Source organism: Lycium barbarum, chromosome 7 (genome assembly GCF_019175385.1).
Source record: "Lycium barbarum isolate Lr01 chromosome 7, ASM1917538v2, whole genome shotgun sequence".
NCBI classification, from domain to species: Eukaryota; Viridiplantae; Streptophyta; class Magnoliopsida; order Solanales; family Solanaceae; genus Lycium; species Lycium barbarum.
This window is the reverse complement of record NC_083343.1, coordinates 127,887,473-127,903,062: the sequence shown is the minus strand read 5'-3', so window position 1 is coordinate 127,903,062 and position 15,590 is coordinate 127,887,473. Positions and strand designations below refer to the sequence as shown.

At 35.8% G+C, this 15,590-nt stretch overlaps 1 protein-coding gene and 1 pseudogene across 1 annotated transcript; both read left to right on the top strand.

The window, feature by feature from the left end:
- Positions 1–2,959: 2,959 nt before the first annotated feature.
- On the top strand, positions 2,960–4,605 carry LOC132602620 (acetyl-CoA-benzylalcohol acetyltransferase-like; annotated as a pseudogene).
- A 7,269-nt stretch (positions 4,606–11,874) lies between these two features.
- Positions 11,875–12,594, top strand: LOC132602619 (uncharacterized). The gene is made up of 3 exons (XM_060315430.1): positions 11,875–12,242; positions 12,323–12,415; positions 12,495–12,594. The coding sequence occupies exons 1-3, from the start codon at positions 12,057–12,059 to the stop codon at positions 12,540–12,542; spliced, it is 327 nt and encodes a 108-aa protein (XP_060171413.1). The 5' UTR covers positions 11,875–12,056; the 3' UTR covers positions 12,543–12,594.
- The last annotated feature ends 2,996 nt before the right edge of the window (positions 12,595–15,590 follow it).

Sequence of the window (15,590 nt, the reverse complement as noted above, 5' to 3'; positions counted from 1 at the left end):
GTGGATAGCATAACAAAATACCCATAAAACATGAGGAGCACCGCATCATTTTCTTTTTTGTTAGATTGTCAGTGTTTTGAGTTATTTGAGCAGTTTATTGGTATTCGTTGTTCATAAGTCTTCAAATTTCTTGGTTGACGATTTTAACAAGGGTAAATTAGACTGCTTTTATTACCTCATTGCAGTAGTACAGATTCTGCATTTGGAATATTTTCTTGCATGTAAGAAAGTAACAGTGAAGAGGAACTACATGTACAATTGGTTCCCAACTTAATCGTGGGAAAAAAGAATACGAGATGCTTATTTTAACTGATCATGAACCTGTAGAAATCTAAGGGTCACGTCGCTTAAGCTTGAAAACGTGCAAATAATTAGATCTTCAATTCCTATCATATTGTTTCCCATGGGAGTTCGAAAAGGGTGAGGAAGACCCTCTACTCCTCTGTACAACTTGTCAAGAATATTAACAACTTCATATTGCTGCAAATGCATGTTTCACTTTCAGTTTTCTTTTCTATCTGAACGACTGGCTTCTTGTATTTTGTATTTGCAATATACATTTTGTCATCATATAATAGCGTTTGATATGGCAACTAATTTTTCTGAAAAATGGTTTTTCAATATTTTGGTCCTTCATCATGTTAGAATGAGAAAGTTAATGACTACTTCATTATTCTTTCTCATAATTTGGGCATTTTGGAGTATTGAGATTTTGAAAAGACGTTGGAGAATTCATCACCCGCTGTTCAGTGTATACAATCTATCCATCTTCTAATTACCCATGTTCTACTTATGATATTTAATTTATTCTCTTTTCTACTTTTTCGTTCATTTTTTATTGAGATGTTATGAAATTCACAAAATGCACAACTTTTAGAGACTAGTTCAGAACAATCATAAAGAAATATATTTGAATATTTCAATACATCACTGGATTGACATTTGCTTATCGAGCGGCGATAGACCTAAACCTTTGACGCTTTTGTTGTGTTTGTTATTTGACTGTTTGATTTGTTCCCTTTTTAAGTGGGTTTGTTGTGCAGAAAGTTGTAAATGAAGATGAAGAAGATAACAAGAAAGGAACCAACAATGCAGGCGACACTGTGAAAATGAGGGAAAAGAAGGTTTGTGACTTGCCTGGTCAGAAGAGAGACCCTCCTGAGGAAGTATGTTCCTTTATCTTATCATTGTGATTCTTGTGAATACATTTTTCCTAGGTTCGGAATCTGATGGTCAGGGGAGAATCCAGAATTTACAGGTCGTGGGAGCTTAAATAATTTTAGTATAAATATCACAGTTATAATGGGTGCTCATGACCATTTTATAGACTTTTTAAGTATTATCTAAGCATACACATACTGAGTTGGCCAAAGTCAATGGGTGCTGAAGCACTCATATCCCAAACGTAGGTCCGCCACTGTAGATGGTACTGTTATATTCCGAATTTCCAGAGAGACCTGTTAAGTATTTTATATGAATCGTTGTACCAGCAAGTGCCACAAAGTGAACTAGCAGCTACCAAAGGATTTCGGCTAAGTTCTGCATATGTAGCTTCGTAGCCGTTTGCATGATTGCACCTTCTTATTGTATCATCTTTGGAATTATTTTTGTCAACTCTAATGAAGAAATAAAGATTACATGAACATTGCAATTACCTAACACCACAAGTATGCTCATTTGAGTACCATTTTTTTTCCAATGAATGTTTAATTGTGATAATTAACGTTATTTTGTTGGTGTGACGTATAACTTTAATAAATGGCACATCAAGGTACCTATATTAATAGTTTTCATTAAAAAAACTTTTACCCTAATTAACTGATCATCTATTTTTTCTTACATATTCAAGAAGATATCGGGGTGCGATTCAAGCACTCATTTCGATTAATGAAGTTCTTGAGATGAGTATTATATAGATGAAGGTTATAAACTTTATCAACACAAAAATAAAATAAAAATGCTCAAGTACTTTAGAAGGAGCAATCAACCTTGAGAAGGTAATTATATCAATGAAAAATTAACAAAGTTTACGTTGGAGAACATAGAGAGAAAATTTATCAAAGATTACTACTTCCACTTTTTCCATGACATGTGTCACCATGCTATCTTTTCTATACTCTACTTTATGAGGTGTTCCGGCTCAATTAATTAACGTTCGGATTATCAACTTTTTTTTCAAAACCTACTTTTTTTTTTTGTTTTTATCTATAATAATCAGATATTTAGAAAAGCTCGTTTCATAAATTCAATGAGATCGTTTATACTGCGCAAAGCGCGGAAATATTTACTAGTCCATAATAATTCAACCAACTCAATAAAATTCCGGTAGGTGGAAAGTTTATTGGTCAATTGGACATTCCTCACGCAACCTCACCATATATTTTGTTTTTCAAATATAAAATTAGAGGAAAAGTAAAGCACTATGTGAAAACCTTTAAATTAAATAATGTATCTTAAAGTTCATCGCACTATCAAATTTAAGAAGGAATTGTTTAAGTTTAACCAGCACATAAAGTCACCAAAAAACCCATTTTTATTACCTGCCAATTCCAATGTAAGAAATGCGCGTGATTCTTGAGTTAAAATATTCCTGGGGAGATTTGATTTTGTGATCGGTAACAAATATTTTTATTTCAAAAGAATGTTACACTTTTGTATTTAAAAACGATTAATTTTAAAAATTTCATTTTACTAGATGATTCATAGCCATAAATGCTAGAGGTTATGTTTAGACCAAATCTTTCAAAAATCTTCATTTTTTTTTTAAATTTCATGTCAAATTAACAGTTTCACGTAAATTAAAACTGAGAGAATATTGCTTTTGATATATATGATTTTTTTTTAAATAAAACACCAGTAAAGAATAACGCTGAAACCGATAAATAAAACACATTATATCTTTGACTAATCATTTTTGTCTTAATATTGCAAGTGTCAGTACGAGATTATTTCCTCAATTCTTAATCACTGAAGAACTTAGGAGTACCAGCTTTTCCAATATAAATAGGAACCATAGATCTTCAGTCCAAGACATATAGACTTGTGTTGTGAACTTCTTATACTCTTATTTCTTTCTCTTTGCCTTAGTTCCATATTGTTTGCCACATCAAAAATGGGCAGCCTTTGTGTTGATTCTAATGACCAAATCCAAGTTGAAATCTTGTCCAAGAAACTCATTAAACCATCCTCACCAACTCCTAATCACCTTCAAAATTACAAATTATCTTTCTTCGACCAAATTGCTGAGAAAACACATATACCTTTTATTGTGTTTTATCCACATAACCCCAGCAACTCTTCTACCGCTGATTCTATAGTACAACAACTTGAAGAATCACTTTCTAGGATTTTGACTCATGTTTATCCAGCTGCTGGTAGATTTTCACAAGACAAATGTTCAATTATTTGTCAAGATCAAGGTGTGCAACTAATAAAAGCCAAGGTCAATTTCCTAATGGACGATTTTCTCCAAAAAGCCAGCACGATTTTGACCTAGCCTTGAATTTTTGGCCACGTGGCATTAAGGATGTGGACGCGACTATTTTGTTCGACATGCCACTTATGATTGTCCAAATTACGATTTTCCAATGTGGGGGGTTCGCTTTATCTATGAGTATTGCACACCCTGCAATTGACGGATGGACAAGTTTTACGTTCATTTACGAGTGGTCCAAAATGTGTAAATTGGGAATTCCTACTGAAAAGATTAATTTCACGAGTTTTGATTTGGCTAACAGGTTCGAACCAAGAGACGTAGCCACGATTTTTGATGCTTCTGCTATTTTCGCTGGGAAACGTACCGACACTAAATTAGTGGCCAAAAAATTTGTTATGGATGAAGCCTCTATATCAAAGCTCAGAGACAAATTAACAAACTGTAACGATTCAAAAGCTTTATGCTTTAAGCCCTCAAGAGTTGAGATTATTACAGCGATTTTATGGAGAGCTCAACTCCGCGCTTCACAGGCAATAACAGGGAAAGTGAAGCCTTCGTTAATGTCATTTGCCCTGAATTTACGCGGTAAGCTTAAATATCCTGAAACAGCTAATCCTTTTGGGAGTTTTATCATTGAAGTTCCTGTAGCATATGAACCTAAAGGGATCAATATGGGGTTACAAGATTTTATTAGATTGATAAGAGAAACAGTGCAAAAAACTGTTGACTATTGTGGTGAAGCTACAGCAGATGATGTAGTTGCAATGGTGGCTAATTTATATAACAAAAATTATGGGGGAACAGAATGGGGAACTAGTGATAATGTTGAGGAATTTACTTGCTCAAGTTTGTGTGGATTTCATGTGCAAGAATCTGATTTTGGATGGGGAAATCCAAATTTAATGCATTTTGGATCGAGACATAATCACGTGTTTTGGTTGTATTCTACACAATGTGGTAATAGTATTGTTGTGCAAATGGATCTCAAGGAAAATTACATGCACTTTATAGAACGTGACCAAGATTTTCTTGCTTTTACCAAGTTTTAAATTTTTTCTTAATGCAGGATAACGAGAATTTTACTAGTTCTTAGTGTAATAAATTTTGTTATTTTCGTCAATCATTTTCTTTAATTTCTATTTCTATATGTAGTATAATTATTTCCCTAATATTTATTCACCATGATCTAACTTCCTCCTTCACTTTTTTCTAGTTAGTTCCACCTTTTTATTGCCTTCTTTCTCCTCGGGCCCTTTTTGCACTTATGCGGTATTAAAACATGCTCTTATTTATAACTATATGTCCTTTTTTTTTTAGTACGTGCAAGGGCTACACTTCGAGCTTCATCCACCACCGATCATTTCCAACTTAGGTCAACCTCACTCATATGGCCTCTCACCCCCAACTTAGGCTAAGAACCTATGTTGGGACTTAAAGTTTCAAGGAAGGATGGGTTTAAAAGAGGTAAACGTTAAGAAGTGTGATGACTTGTAATGTGGTGAACAACAAAAATGGTTTAAAGACTCAAAAGGGGTGACTAGCGATACATTTATGCTTTTGGTGGTCCAACAAAGCTAAAGAGGTTAAATTAGGGTATTCAAAGATTGCCTAATGTCACTTCTCCAACAAGCACAATCAAGACTAGCTTAGAAGGACAAGCCAGGCAAGTTCTAGTTGACACAAGCAATCACAAGAGTTATTATACGAACCGTCACAATTTATGTTCAAGATGGATCAATAACTTCTAAGACACAATTTATGCATTCCACCAAGAATATTCAAAAAGTCACGAAGTGAGGCATTTGTTGTCACAACTCATCAGTTCATAATAAAAAATGGGGTAAGAGTACACAAAAATCAAGGCTAATCTAAATGTATTGGTACCAAACAAGTCATGTTGACATCCCGACACTATGAGGCTTAATTCCCTTAAGATAACGCCCAAATATCTATCATTGGGACAAACCGACTCAAAACTACCTACAAAGACCGGGTTCAAAAGACCATTAGCATCCTTGGAAAAAGAACCACGGCTAAGAAAAGCCAAGGATATAGCTAATACTACACAACAAAAGAAACATGGGCACTAATAACACTTGACTATTAACAAAAATAGTGAAATAAAACAAGTACAAAAACAAAACATCCATAGTATCATATGTACATCATCATCCCAAAAATATCCATCCACAAAAGACTAGGACTACCTGTCACACCCCATTTTTACCCCGGAGGTTAAAGTAGAAGTATAACATATTGGAGATTCCTGTTTTGTTTATTTTAAGGAGTCGCCACCTAATTATTTATGGTGAATTAGGACACCTAAAGTTTATTAAAGTTATGTTAAAAGTTAACTCTGTTTAAGGTCTGCTAAACTTAAGATTCTAGGTAAGGGTTCAATTAGTCTAAAGGGAAGGTATTAGGCACCCTTTAAGACCCATTAACAATGGTTAACCGACCGGAATAAAATTTAATTAGGCTAAGTGTAAATATGGTATTATAGAAAAAAGAAAGTAGCTTTGTAAGTATGACTAAAGTTATAGATAGACATGTAAGAATACTATTTAAAATAAAACTTGTAGAAAATAATAATTTGTATAAAAGAGTACTTTTAATGCTATTTCGAAATACGACCTATAAATATTGTTAAGACTTTAAACGAAAGTATAATAGTGTTGTTTAAAATAATACTTGTAGGAAAACATAGCAATTCGCGTAAAAGAAGAATCTAAATGTTAAATGAGACTTAAAGATATTGCTAAGGCCTTAAATGAAAAATATAGTAATGTTATTCAAAAAATAAGATTTTGTAGAAAATAGGGTAATTTGCCTATGAATAATAGCCTTTTAAAAGATGATTTGTTAATTGTTATCTTTAGATGAAATGATGTTATATGAATATGGTGGTGTAGAAATGCCTAGACTTATGTTCTTAAATACGATGAAAAGTCCGTAAGTTTCTTTCTATTTTTTTTTTATCACTCTTTATTTAAACAATTTCGGCTAAAAATATGTATAATTGGATAAATCTTGTAAATGTTTATAAAATATGATTGAATTCCTATTTAACGATGTTTTGAAGTTCATGAGATAATAAGAATAAAATATGATTCACTTAACTTAAAAAAAAAGAAAATATAGTCATATTATTTGAAAATCAATTATTCTAAAGATAAATATTGTGGATAATAAATAATTTCGACATAAACTAATGAAGCTAATTGTTAGTTTTCTCTTTGAATTAACTACCCATTGTTAAACTAAACTTCACTAATTTGCTAAAGTTCATTCAAATTAACAAATAAAAGTGTTAGTCATACAACACAAATTAAATACACAAAAGAAAACGAAATGGAAGGGCAAATAAGTTAAATGGGCTCAGCCCATTTTAGGATTGCTTTGACTAGGCTGCTGTTGGGCTTTGGCCCAGTCATTTTGGACTGTTGCGGCTGGATAGAGAATGGAATCATGTTGGGCTTTTAACCCAACGCCAAATACGGATGAAAACGAATCCCTCGGACTCGTGTGCGAGATGATCATGCATAAAAGATGAGAAGAAAAAGGATTAGGATGTGGTCAATAAATAAGATTAAATAGGTAAAATACAAATTCAAGAAAAATAGCAAATCAGTAGGCCATATGTATATCTAAGCATATCTCATGCGTATATAAATTCAGCCGCCATGCGCCACATATAAACAAGGCAACAACCAAACATAGATGAATCGAATCGTATGATATTTACTGTGCATTAGACATGGGAGGGTTCGGACTTATGCAACGACTGATATATGCGCAGTATCCAGAGTATATCTAGCGTAACTGAAGGATATGCACTGATATACGACCCCTATATACACCAAGTGCATACTAAGGTTCATATATTCATGTATACTTCGAGGTATGCCATACAACAAACAGAAAATCCGATAGAAAAAACAGGCAAAGATAAACCAATATGAACACTCTAAGCGTAAGTATAAGATAGATAGTCGGCACAACGTTGATTACATAAACAGGATTTGGCAGTTTCCTTTCACATGTTAACTGGGCATGGCAATCCTCAACATTCTTACAAATCCAACAAACAACATATGAGGATGTATACCCTTCTAATCTTATCACTCTTTTTAGTAAGCCTAACCTGATTCAAATTCAAGAAATGATGAAATAATGCTCAGCTAATGTGTTTTACCAACAAAGAAATTTCGAACATCTTCTCACGACTCAACAGGTCACGTGGATAGATTCAAAATTGCTAAACTAGGCTTTTAAATGTTTAGTCGCTTTGAATCCATTCTGATTTTTATAGCACCAGAACCAACAGCAAATTAAAGGTACCAGCCATACAGTTTTCGAACCAAATCACCAAAGAGGGAGCATCCCAAGGGTCAGGGTCAGTTTATAGATCAACTTGTATCTCATTTAACCAATATTTATTCCCCACTGATTTAGATACTCTATTCCTCCAATTTGTCTCCTAATTTCAGTTCCTTTTAGCCTTTTATAACATACCAAGAAAGAGAAAGAGCACTTAACAAACACAAGAAAGCAAATCAGAAGAGAGCTGGAGGGTCATGCTGAAATCAGAAGGAAACAATAACACAAGATAACATGGATATGTAACAGTCAAGATGAAAGAGGACAGACAGGTTACAATATGTTTGAGAAGTAGGTGCAAAATTCACTTGATGATACATAATGACCTATCTAGTAAATAGTAAATCAGTCCTAATCAGTTAAGCTAAGTATAACTAAACTTTAGGTAGATATGTCAAGTGTGCATACTAAGATGAGAAAGGCATAAAAAAAAGACTTATTTCAGAAGAGTGTAAATATCAATCATGATCACGAAATCAAACAAGTTGGACAAGGTAGATAAGCACAATAAGATAGCATTTCATAGTATGGCATCTCAGGGATGGCTAAAGGCAAATCAGATTGACACCAACTTAAAACATTGATGCAGGGCTAAGTGGAATGTTTTCATTCAGTAAAAACACAGAGGGAATATCTCAAAATGGGAAGGCACAGCAGCAGACTTATCAAGGAGTTAACACCAATAATGACATTGCATCCATGGTTGTAGGTTCAAGAGGAGCATGAAACTAGTTTAAATAGACTAATGTGGTAACTGAAACCAATTTGTATAAAACTATCACATAATGAAATTAGGCCTAGAAAATAAACAAGCGGACATAATATGATGCTACCATTAGGACACACTAAGCAAACACATGCTAGGTCACAATAAAACTGAACAGATTCAAGGTTGTACAACATCTGACCCAAACATGCTAATAAAACTTAAAATTAGCTGAACTGAATTAAGGAATGAGCAGACAGATTCTGCTAGTAGCTAGGCTGGAAAAATAAACCATATTAAAACACGAATATCATTCAAATAAGGTGCTGGACAACATCTACAAACACATAATCAAACAATGCTCAAACTAAACAAATTTGCAAACACCACTGCTTCACTAATTAAAAAAAAAACTGACACAATCATCTATTGATATTAACAAATATCAAACCAACGTAACAACTAACTATCAAACCAACGAAACACTTCGACATATGAAACAAACAGAAAGTACTGAAGCTGCTAATAAACAGATAACGAAGGGAGATTTACCGACCTTTTGTGGGTACAGTGAAGTGGGGCGTCGACATCGTCGAATCTACGCTCGAACTCGAACGAACAAACGATGCTTTCGATTAAAACCCAGAATTGATTGTGTGAAAATATGGTGATTTAGAGTAATTCGGCTAAAGTTCACCGGAAAAGTGAGAACTATGGTTGGAAAATGGTGAGTGTCCCTAAACACTGAATCAATTCCTAAAATCCAAAAATCCCCCTCCTTCAACTGAGTAACTCGGATTATATTTATAGGGTTTCATTGGTATTGAAGAAAGCGAGGAGCGTACGAGAGAGAGGAGCGGCGTGGGGAACAGCGACGAGTGGGAGTGTGGAGGTGCAGAGGGAGCACGTGAGGGAGACAAGGAGAGGTGTGTGGAACGTGAGAGGCAGTGAGATGTCGAGCGAAGTGGAGAGAACGTGGGTGTGCAGAGGCGTGGATGACGAAGAGAGAGAAGCGGGAAAGAGAGAGGGAAGGGGAGCGGCGGCGAGAGTGGAGAGAGGAGAAAGAGTGAGCTGAAGAGGAATGGGGTGAAGGGTTAGGTTTTAGGAATTGGGTCGGGTCGGTATAAAGAAAAATGGGCCGCTGATGTTGAACGAATAGTGGGCTGAAAATGTGGGTTGGGTATTAAAATATGGGTTATTTATTTGGGTAGGGAATAATATTGTATTGGTATTTTGGGCCATTAATTTGGCTGAAAATTGTTGGTCCTTCCTCCGCTATTTTAATTATTTTCAGACTTCTAATTCAGTAACTAGTACAATATTTATTATGTGAAGATAAATAGTAATTAATATGTAGAAAAATAAGGATTTTAGAAAGTGTTGTCTAGTAATTAATTTAACGAATCCGAACCTGAAAACGAAACGATGACTAACTGTTTAAAATTTATGATAAAGTAATGCTCATAATGTTGAAAATAAAAGTAGTGATATTAATAGTAGTAGCAATAAAATATTGTGAAAAATAAAGTATTTAGCTCGTTAGTAAATTTATAAACCCGAGTAAATTAAATAAAAGAGGGACAAAATTGGGTGTCAACACTACCCACCCCCCACTAAAAACATTGCATTGTCCCCAGTGCATCAGATATAATCAAAAGAGGTGAGAACTCCCTGCGACGTATCAAGCGTTGGGTCGAGCCGCATCAGAAGGAGCTATAACAGGCTCAGTGGATGGAACGCCGGTCCCAACAATGGTGGTGACCTGTGAAGAGTCTGGAACCGGGGGCTGTGAAGAAGTCGCTCCATCCGCTAGTGGGACCGTGGCATAAGTGCCCTTTCCCTGCCGGGACATAAGGTCCATGATGGACTGCTCTCTAGCGACCTGCAAATCGTGCTCAAGCTCCTCATCAGTGCAAGCCACATGATTCCCATGCTGATAAGTAGCTGCTAAGGTAGTCTGGAGCATATCCTCAGAGGCATCAGGAAGCTCCTCAAAGTCTGCCAGCTCCTCATACTTGTCATCTCCAACACCTTGTGAGTCGGCTGTAGCCGTAGTGTGGTCAGACGAACTCTCGGCGACCTCTGCCTCTGTCTGGCCTCTCCCGGCCTCCTCAACACCCATCGCACCCTCATTACCCATGGCCTCAAATAATGGAGTCCGGGATGCAAAGAAGTCCATCCTCATCTGAGCGAGACCACTCCTCATACAACGTATATGCTCAGTCTCGCCCGCCTCGACCTTCTCCATCCTTTTCTCGAGGTTCACAACCTGACCCTCTAACTGCTTTTAGGACTCCTCTACTGCCTTCCGGATCATCTTCGGCATATTCTGGATGAACCTGGTAACCTTGAAGTCCACTGAGCTCACTGTACGAGCAACGGTCCAGAAATCAGCCACTGAAGGTGGACGCATGCCTTGAGGTGATGGGACACCTGTGGTAGGTGGAGGAGCAGCAGTAGTGGATGGTGGGGTTCCACTAGATGTGGACCCCACAGCAGTGCTCGTGGAGGCAGCCCCAAAAGCTGTGCCAGATGGCGTAGGAATAGCAGAAGCGGCAGGCCTCTCAAGGTCCTCTAGCTCGGCAGTCAGATCAACTACGTAGTTGAGCGTCACTTTTTACCAGAATCGAGCTGTTGGGAAGCATGCTACCTCGTTTGTGAGACACTTGGGTATTTTAGTTCGTGATCGTAATATGTGCCCATTGCGGGTACACTCCTGGTAGGACATCGAAGAAGATAAGCTAGAACACATGTGGAATGCTATTACTGTAAGAATTTAGAGCATTACTTTTTTTTTAATTTTTTCAAGCTAGATGATGGTAATATATTGACTATTTGGTTCTGCACATAAGGTGAAATTTTATCAAATGAACTGTGACAGACATAGTTATCCAATTGTGCCGTGACAGACATTATAGCTAAGTACCCTGACCGTCTATAGACAATGTCGTGGGTAGTGGTTGAACTGGATGCACACGGTTGGTTAAATTGTATATTTCTATTTTACTTGAAATTTTGATTTTGATTCATGATTTACAAAACATAGCCTGATACTGCAAACCCACCGCTCCAGTTTGTTCAGCTACCTGTTTGCGATGTTAAGACAAATTCGCATCAGTCATTCTTGAACTCATCCTTTTATAGAGACTTCTTCCTTAGCTTTACTTGTAAGCTTCCATGGTTAATCATTGGTAGCATTGTCAACTAAATTGTACCGGTAGGTTCCAGAAACTCTAGCAATTGTGATCGCTAATTGAAATATTTCAATAGAGGGTTTTATCATCATGTCATATCTTTTCTTTACCATATTCTTTTCCATTGGGAAACTTGTAATTCTTCCAGATGCCCTTAAAAAGGTCACCTTTTGTGCTCATATTAAATATGTATTTGTTATTTCATTCCTAAATGTCCTACATGTCATGCTTTAATACTTTTAATTTTCATGAAAACTACTTGAACCTCGTAATCCATCCTTCATGATAGCATGGAAATGATACTTGTGAAATATTTTAGGATAAATTTGTTTGTGACAACATGAATGATCAAAAAGAACATGTCTTACAACATATGAGAAGGTTATGGAATAACTGGAGAGGATCACTGCACAATAATATGAAGTCTAAGCCATTCCGCGATGCTCTAAAAGATGTGCCAAGGGAGATAAACGAGAGTGATTGGGAATGGCTGGTTAAGGAGCATTTCTTAAGTGACAAGTTTAAGGTATGGCTTCATAGCTGCTATTTATTAACATGCTATTTTTAGTGGCTGACTATAATTTTGATGGTGTGTTGTTAATATAGGAAACAAGTACAAGAAACTCCGTCAATAGGTCTAAGTTGAGAATGCCTCATCGTACGGGTAGTAAGCCTATTAGACAGATAACATATGAATTGGTAAGTAAATCTTGAAATCCTTTAAGAAGCTCCTTCTTTGTTAAAATGATTGCTTTTACCTGTTTGTTTATATGCGAAGGGAGGTAAAGATGGTAAACCACCAAGCATGAATACTATGTTCTTCTAGACTCGTAAGAAGGATAACAAGCTTGTCGAACCTGAAACAATTGCAAAATATGTATGTTTAGTGATAAATTTCATTTTACTTGATGTGATGTATTATTTTAATTTTTCTTTTATGTTATAGGCTGAAATCCAAAAATTGGTTCAATCTGATTCGTAGAAAAGTGTTTTGGACCTCAACGTAAGAGTCATGTAGTTGGATTTGGTGGTGGGATAACCGCTAAAGAGTTGAAAGGTGGTAACTCTTCAAAGGCTGCCTTGTTAGATAAGTTGAATGCAAGTGAAAAAGAAAATGAATCACTAAAAAGACGCGTGGATGAGTTAGAGAATAAATGTGAACGCATGGATGAGCTAGAGAGTAAATATGAACGGCTTGCCAGTGCAGTGTTTGGTCAGCCTTCATCACCATCATCTTCAAATGATCAATAGATTGAATCATTTAACAGGTTAGTAGATTGAATGTTTTTTTTCTGTGTGATGAAATTATTGCAATGCTATATGAAATTCTTTTCATTAGTTAGAAATTTTTAGGGAAATTTCATTAGTTGTAGCTAAATCTTCTGCTAGTTATAACTAACACTTATGTTGCCTATGCTTCAGAATGATTCCAAACCAAGCAATATAACCTTAGCCATTAAAAACTAAAGTGAGAATACATGTGTGTATGTGTGTATGTGTGCAAGACACACGGCTTGCAGTTATCAGTTTGGTGTAAACACTAGGTGCAAGTAAATGTATGTAGGAGTCCTGTTTATTTCAGCGAGACACATAATTTGTTCGGAAATCATAGAAGGTCTATTGCTTTTAGGTTCAAACTCTGGTGATATTACCCCTTGTAGAGTTTTCTGAGAAAGTACACACTTAGCCTCTCTGGTGAACCTGGGCAAGTTGATATCTATAGGCTCTTTATGATCACCGGATCTGCCTTGATGCAAGGGTATAATTTCTCTTAACTGTGCTCATTCAGCGTACTTGTAGGAGCAGGCCTTTCCTCATATCTGCTAGGCTCTTGTGTTGTATTCCTTAACTTAGGTAAGGGTCTATCATACTTCTCAACCACTGATGCCTATCACAATAGACAGGAATTAACTACTTATTATCCTTTTTTTAACACTGTAAATATTACCATTGACTAAACAAAAAGACTGAAAACCTAAAGAGCACCTAAAATCAGCCCCACTTGGTAGTGACCTTAAGCCTCCAGCAGAACTAGCAAACTAATTACACAAGTATTTTATGCATAATTCCTCTACATCTATGCAATTTCTTATACAAGTAAGGTAAAGTTAATCTATCAACTATTTCCTTCTTTATCTGTGTTACCACTCCCTCTGTATGTACATGTGATCCTTGAAAAAATTTCCCATTCCGAGCCATCCAAGTATGGTAAATCATTGCCCCCCAAACAGCAGCAACAACTTCCATCTGCATTTGCTTCCAATGCTTCCTTTTTATACTGGCAAAAACTTTGATTAACAGGTCCATGCTACAGTTGAATGCCAGCCCATTGTAACAAAGCCTACCTAATAGTCTTGAACCAAACACACTCAACAAACAAGTGTTGTGAAGTCTCCGAAGTAGCAGAATTACACAAGCAGCAGTTTAAGTCATCCACTGGAATGTGCAACTTTAGCAATCTTCCTTTAACAGTCGACCACACAATAAACCTATGTTTAGGTTGTGCTCCAAATCAGTTCAGCAGCATCCAACTACTTATTATCCTGATACATATCTTTTTGTAGAAAATACAAACTCTCATATTGACCAAAACAGAGAAATATTCTGAACAATGAAAACCAAAGGCTTAGTTGGATAGATTTTTATTTAATAAAGTCCGCTAGGCATTTTGGTGCTTTGTATCTGTAGTGGTTATTTTTCGATTGCTCTGTATCTGTAGTGGTTACTCTCGCATTTATTTGGTGGAAAGCAGATGAATAGTCTATCATGAAGTGTTCTGCTCCAATGCTCTTTTCTTTTCGGACCTCTAAATGTACAGCCTGTGGCAATGTCAATTTGGAATTACAAAAGTTTGTGGGAGAATTGTAGGTATTGTTTCTAGGTGTAGCACACTGATATAGGGAAGTGAATTTGACAGTGGTTCAATCTAGATGCAGTAAACACTTTTGCTGTATTTTGCATGACGCTTTGAGGCTTGAGCCGTCTCAAGAATTTGTGTATAGTATATTGCATCATTCAGTCCAATGCTGTAGTATCGAGTTACTTTATTTGCTTGTGTCAAAGCCATAGACATATCATTTTGATGATTCGATTGCAGTATCCTGATTGCATATGATAGTTTTGATGATTCCTTTGGTATCCATATCACATATGATAGTTTTGATGTTCTTTTCCTTTTGAGAGTACACATATCGCATTGGTGTTCTTTTCCTTTTGAGAGTACATTATATCACAAAAACCATCATATGCAAGTTATGTCTGGATGCACTAGCTCAATTCAGTATGGAACAAATCCACTTAGCATATTTATTTATTTTCTTGTTCTTTTAGGACCAATTTTAGGAAAAGCTCAAATGAGGGAGCTAAAAGAAGATGATATATTGGATTTATCAAAAGTAGTTTTCTCCTATCTTCAAAATATCTCATCACAAGAAATTTTGTTTTCTGTCTTTAGATTGTTGCTTCCATGTCACTGTTGTTGCATCTGCCTATTGAAATTCACATGTATTAATTCATATTCTCTTGAAGCTAGAATTACTAACTTGTACTAGGAGATTAAATTTTTGTTCTTTCACTTTTAGAGAAATTTAGATATTCGGAGGTCCTTCTCTCAGTTTCCATATTTTACCTATATTTACCCATATTTATCCATATTCTTAACAGGTCAAATTTAAACTGAAGCCAAATTTTATCCATTTAAAATATCACTCCCCAAGCTATTAAAACATGAGGGGATTGGATAAATATGGGCTCATTTTTCCGGCACTGTGTAGGACACATTTCTCTGTCTTTATTTTAGGAAAATTTTGTTGAACTATCCGGAGGAAATATAAGTTATTGTTCATGTGCTTTTTAAAAAATTTAATGTTTTGCA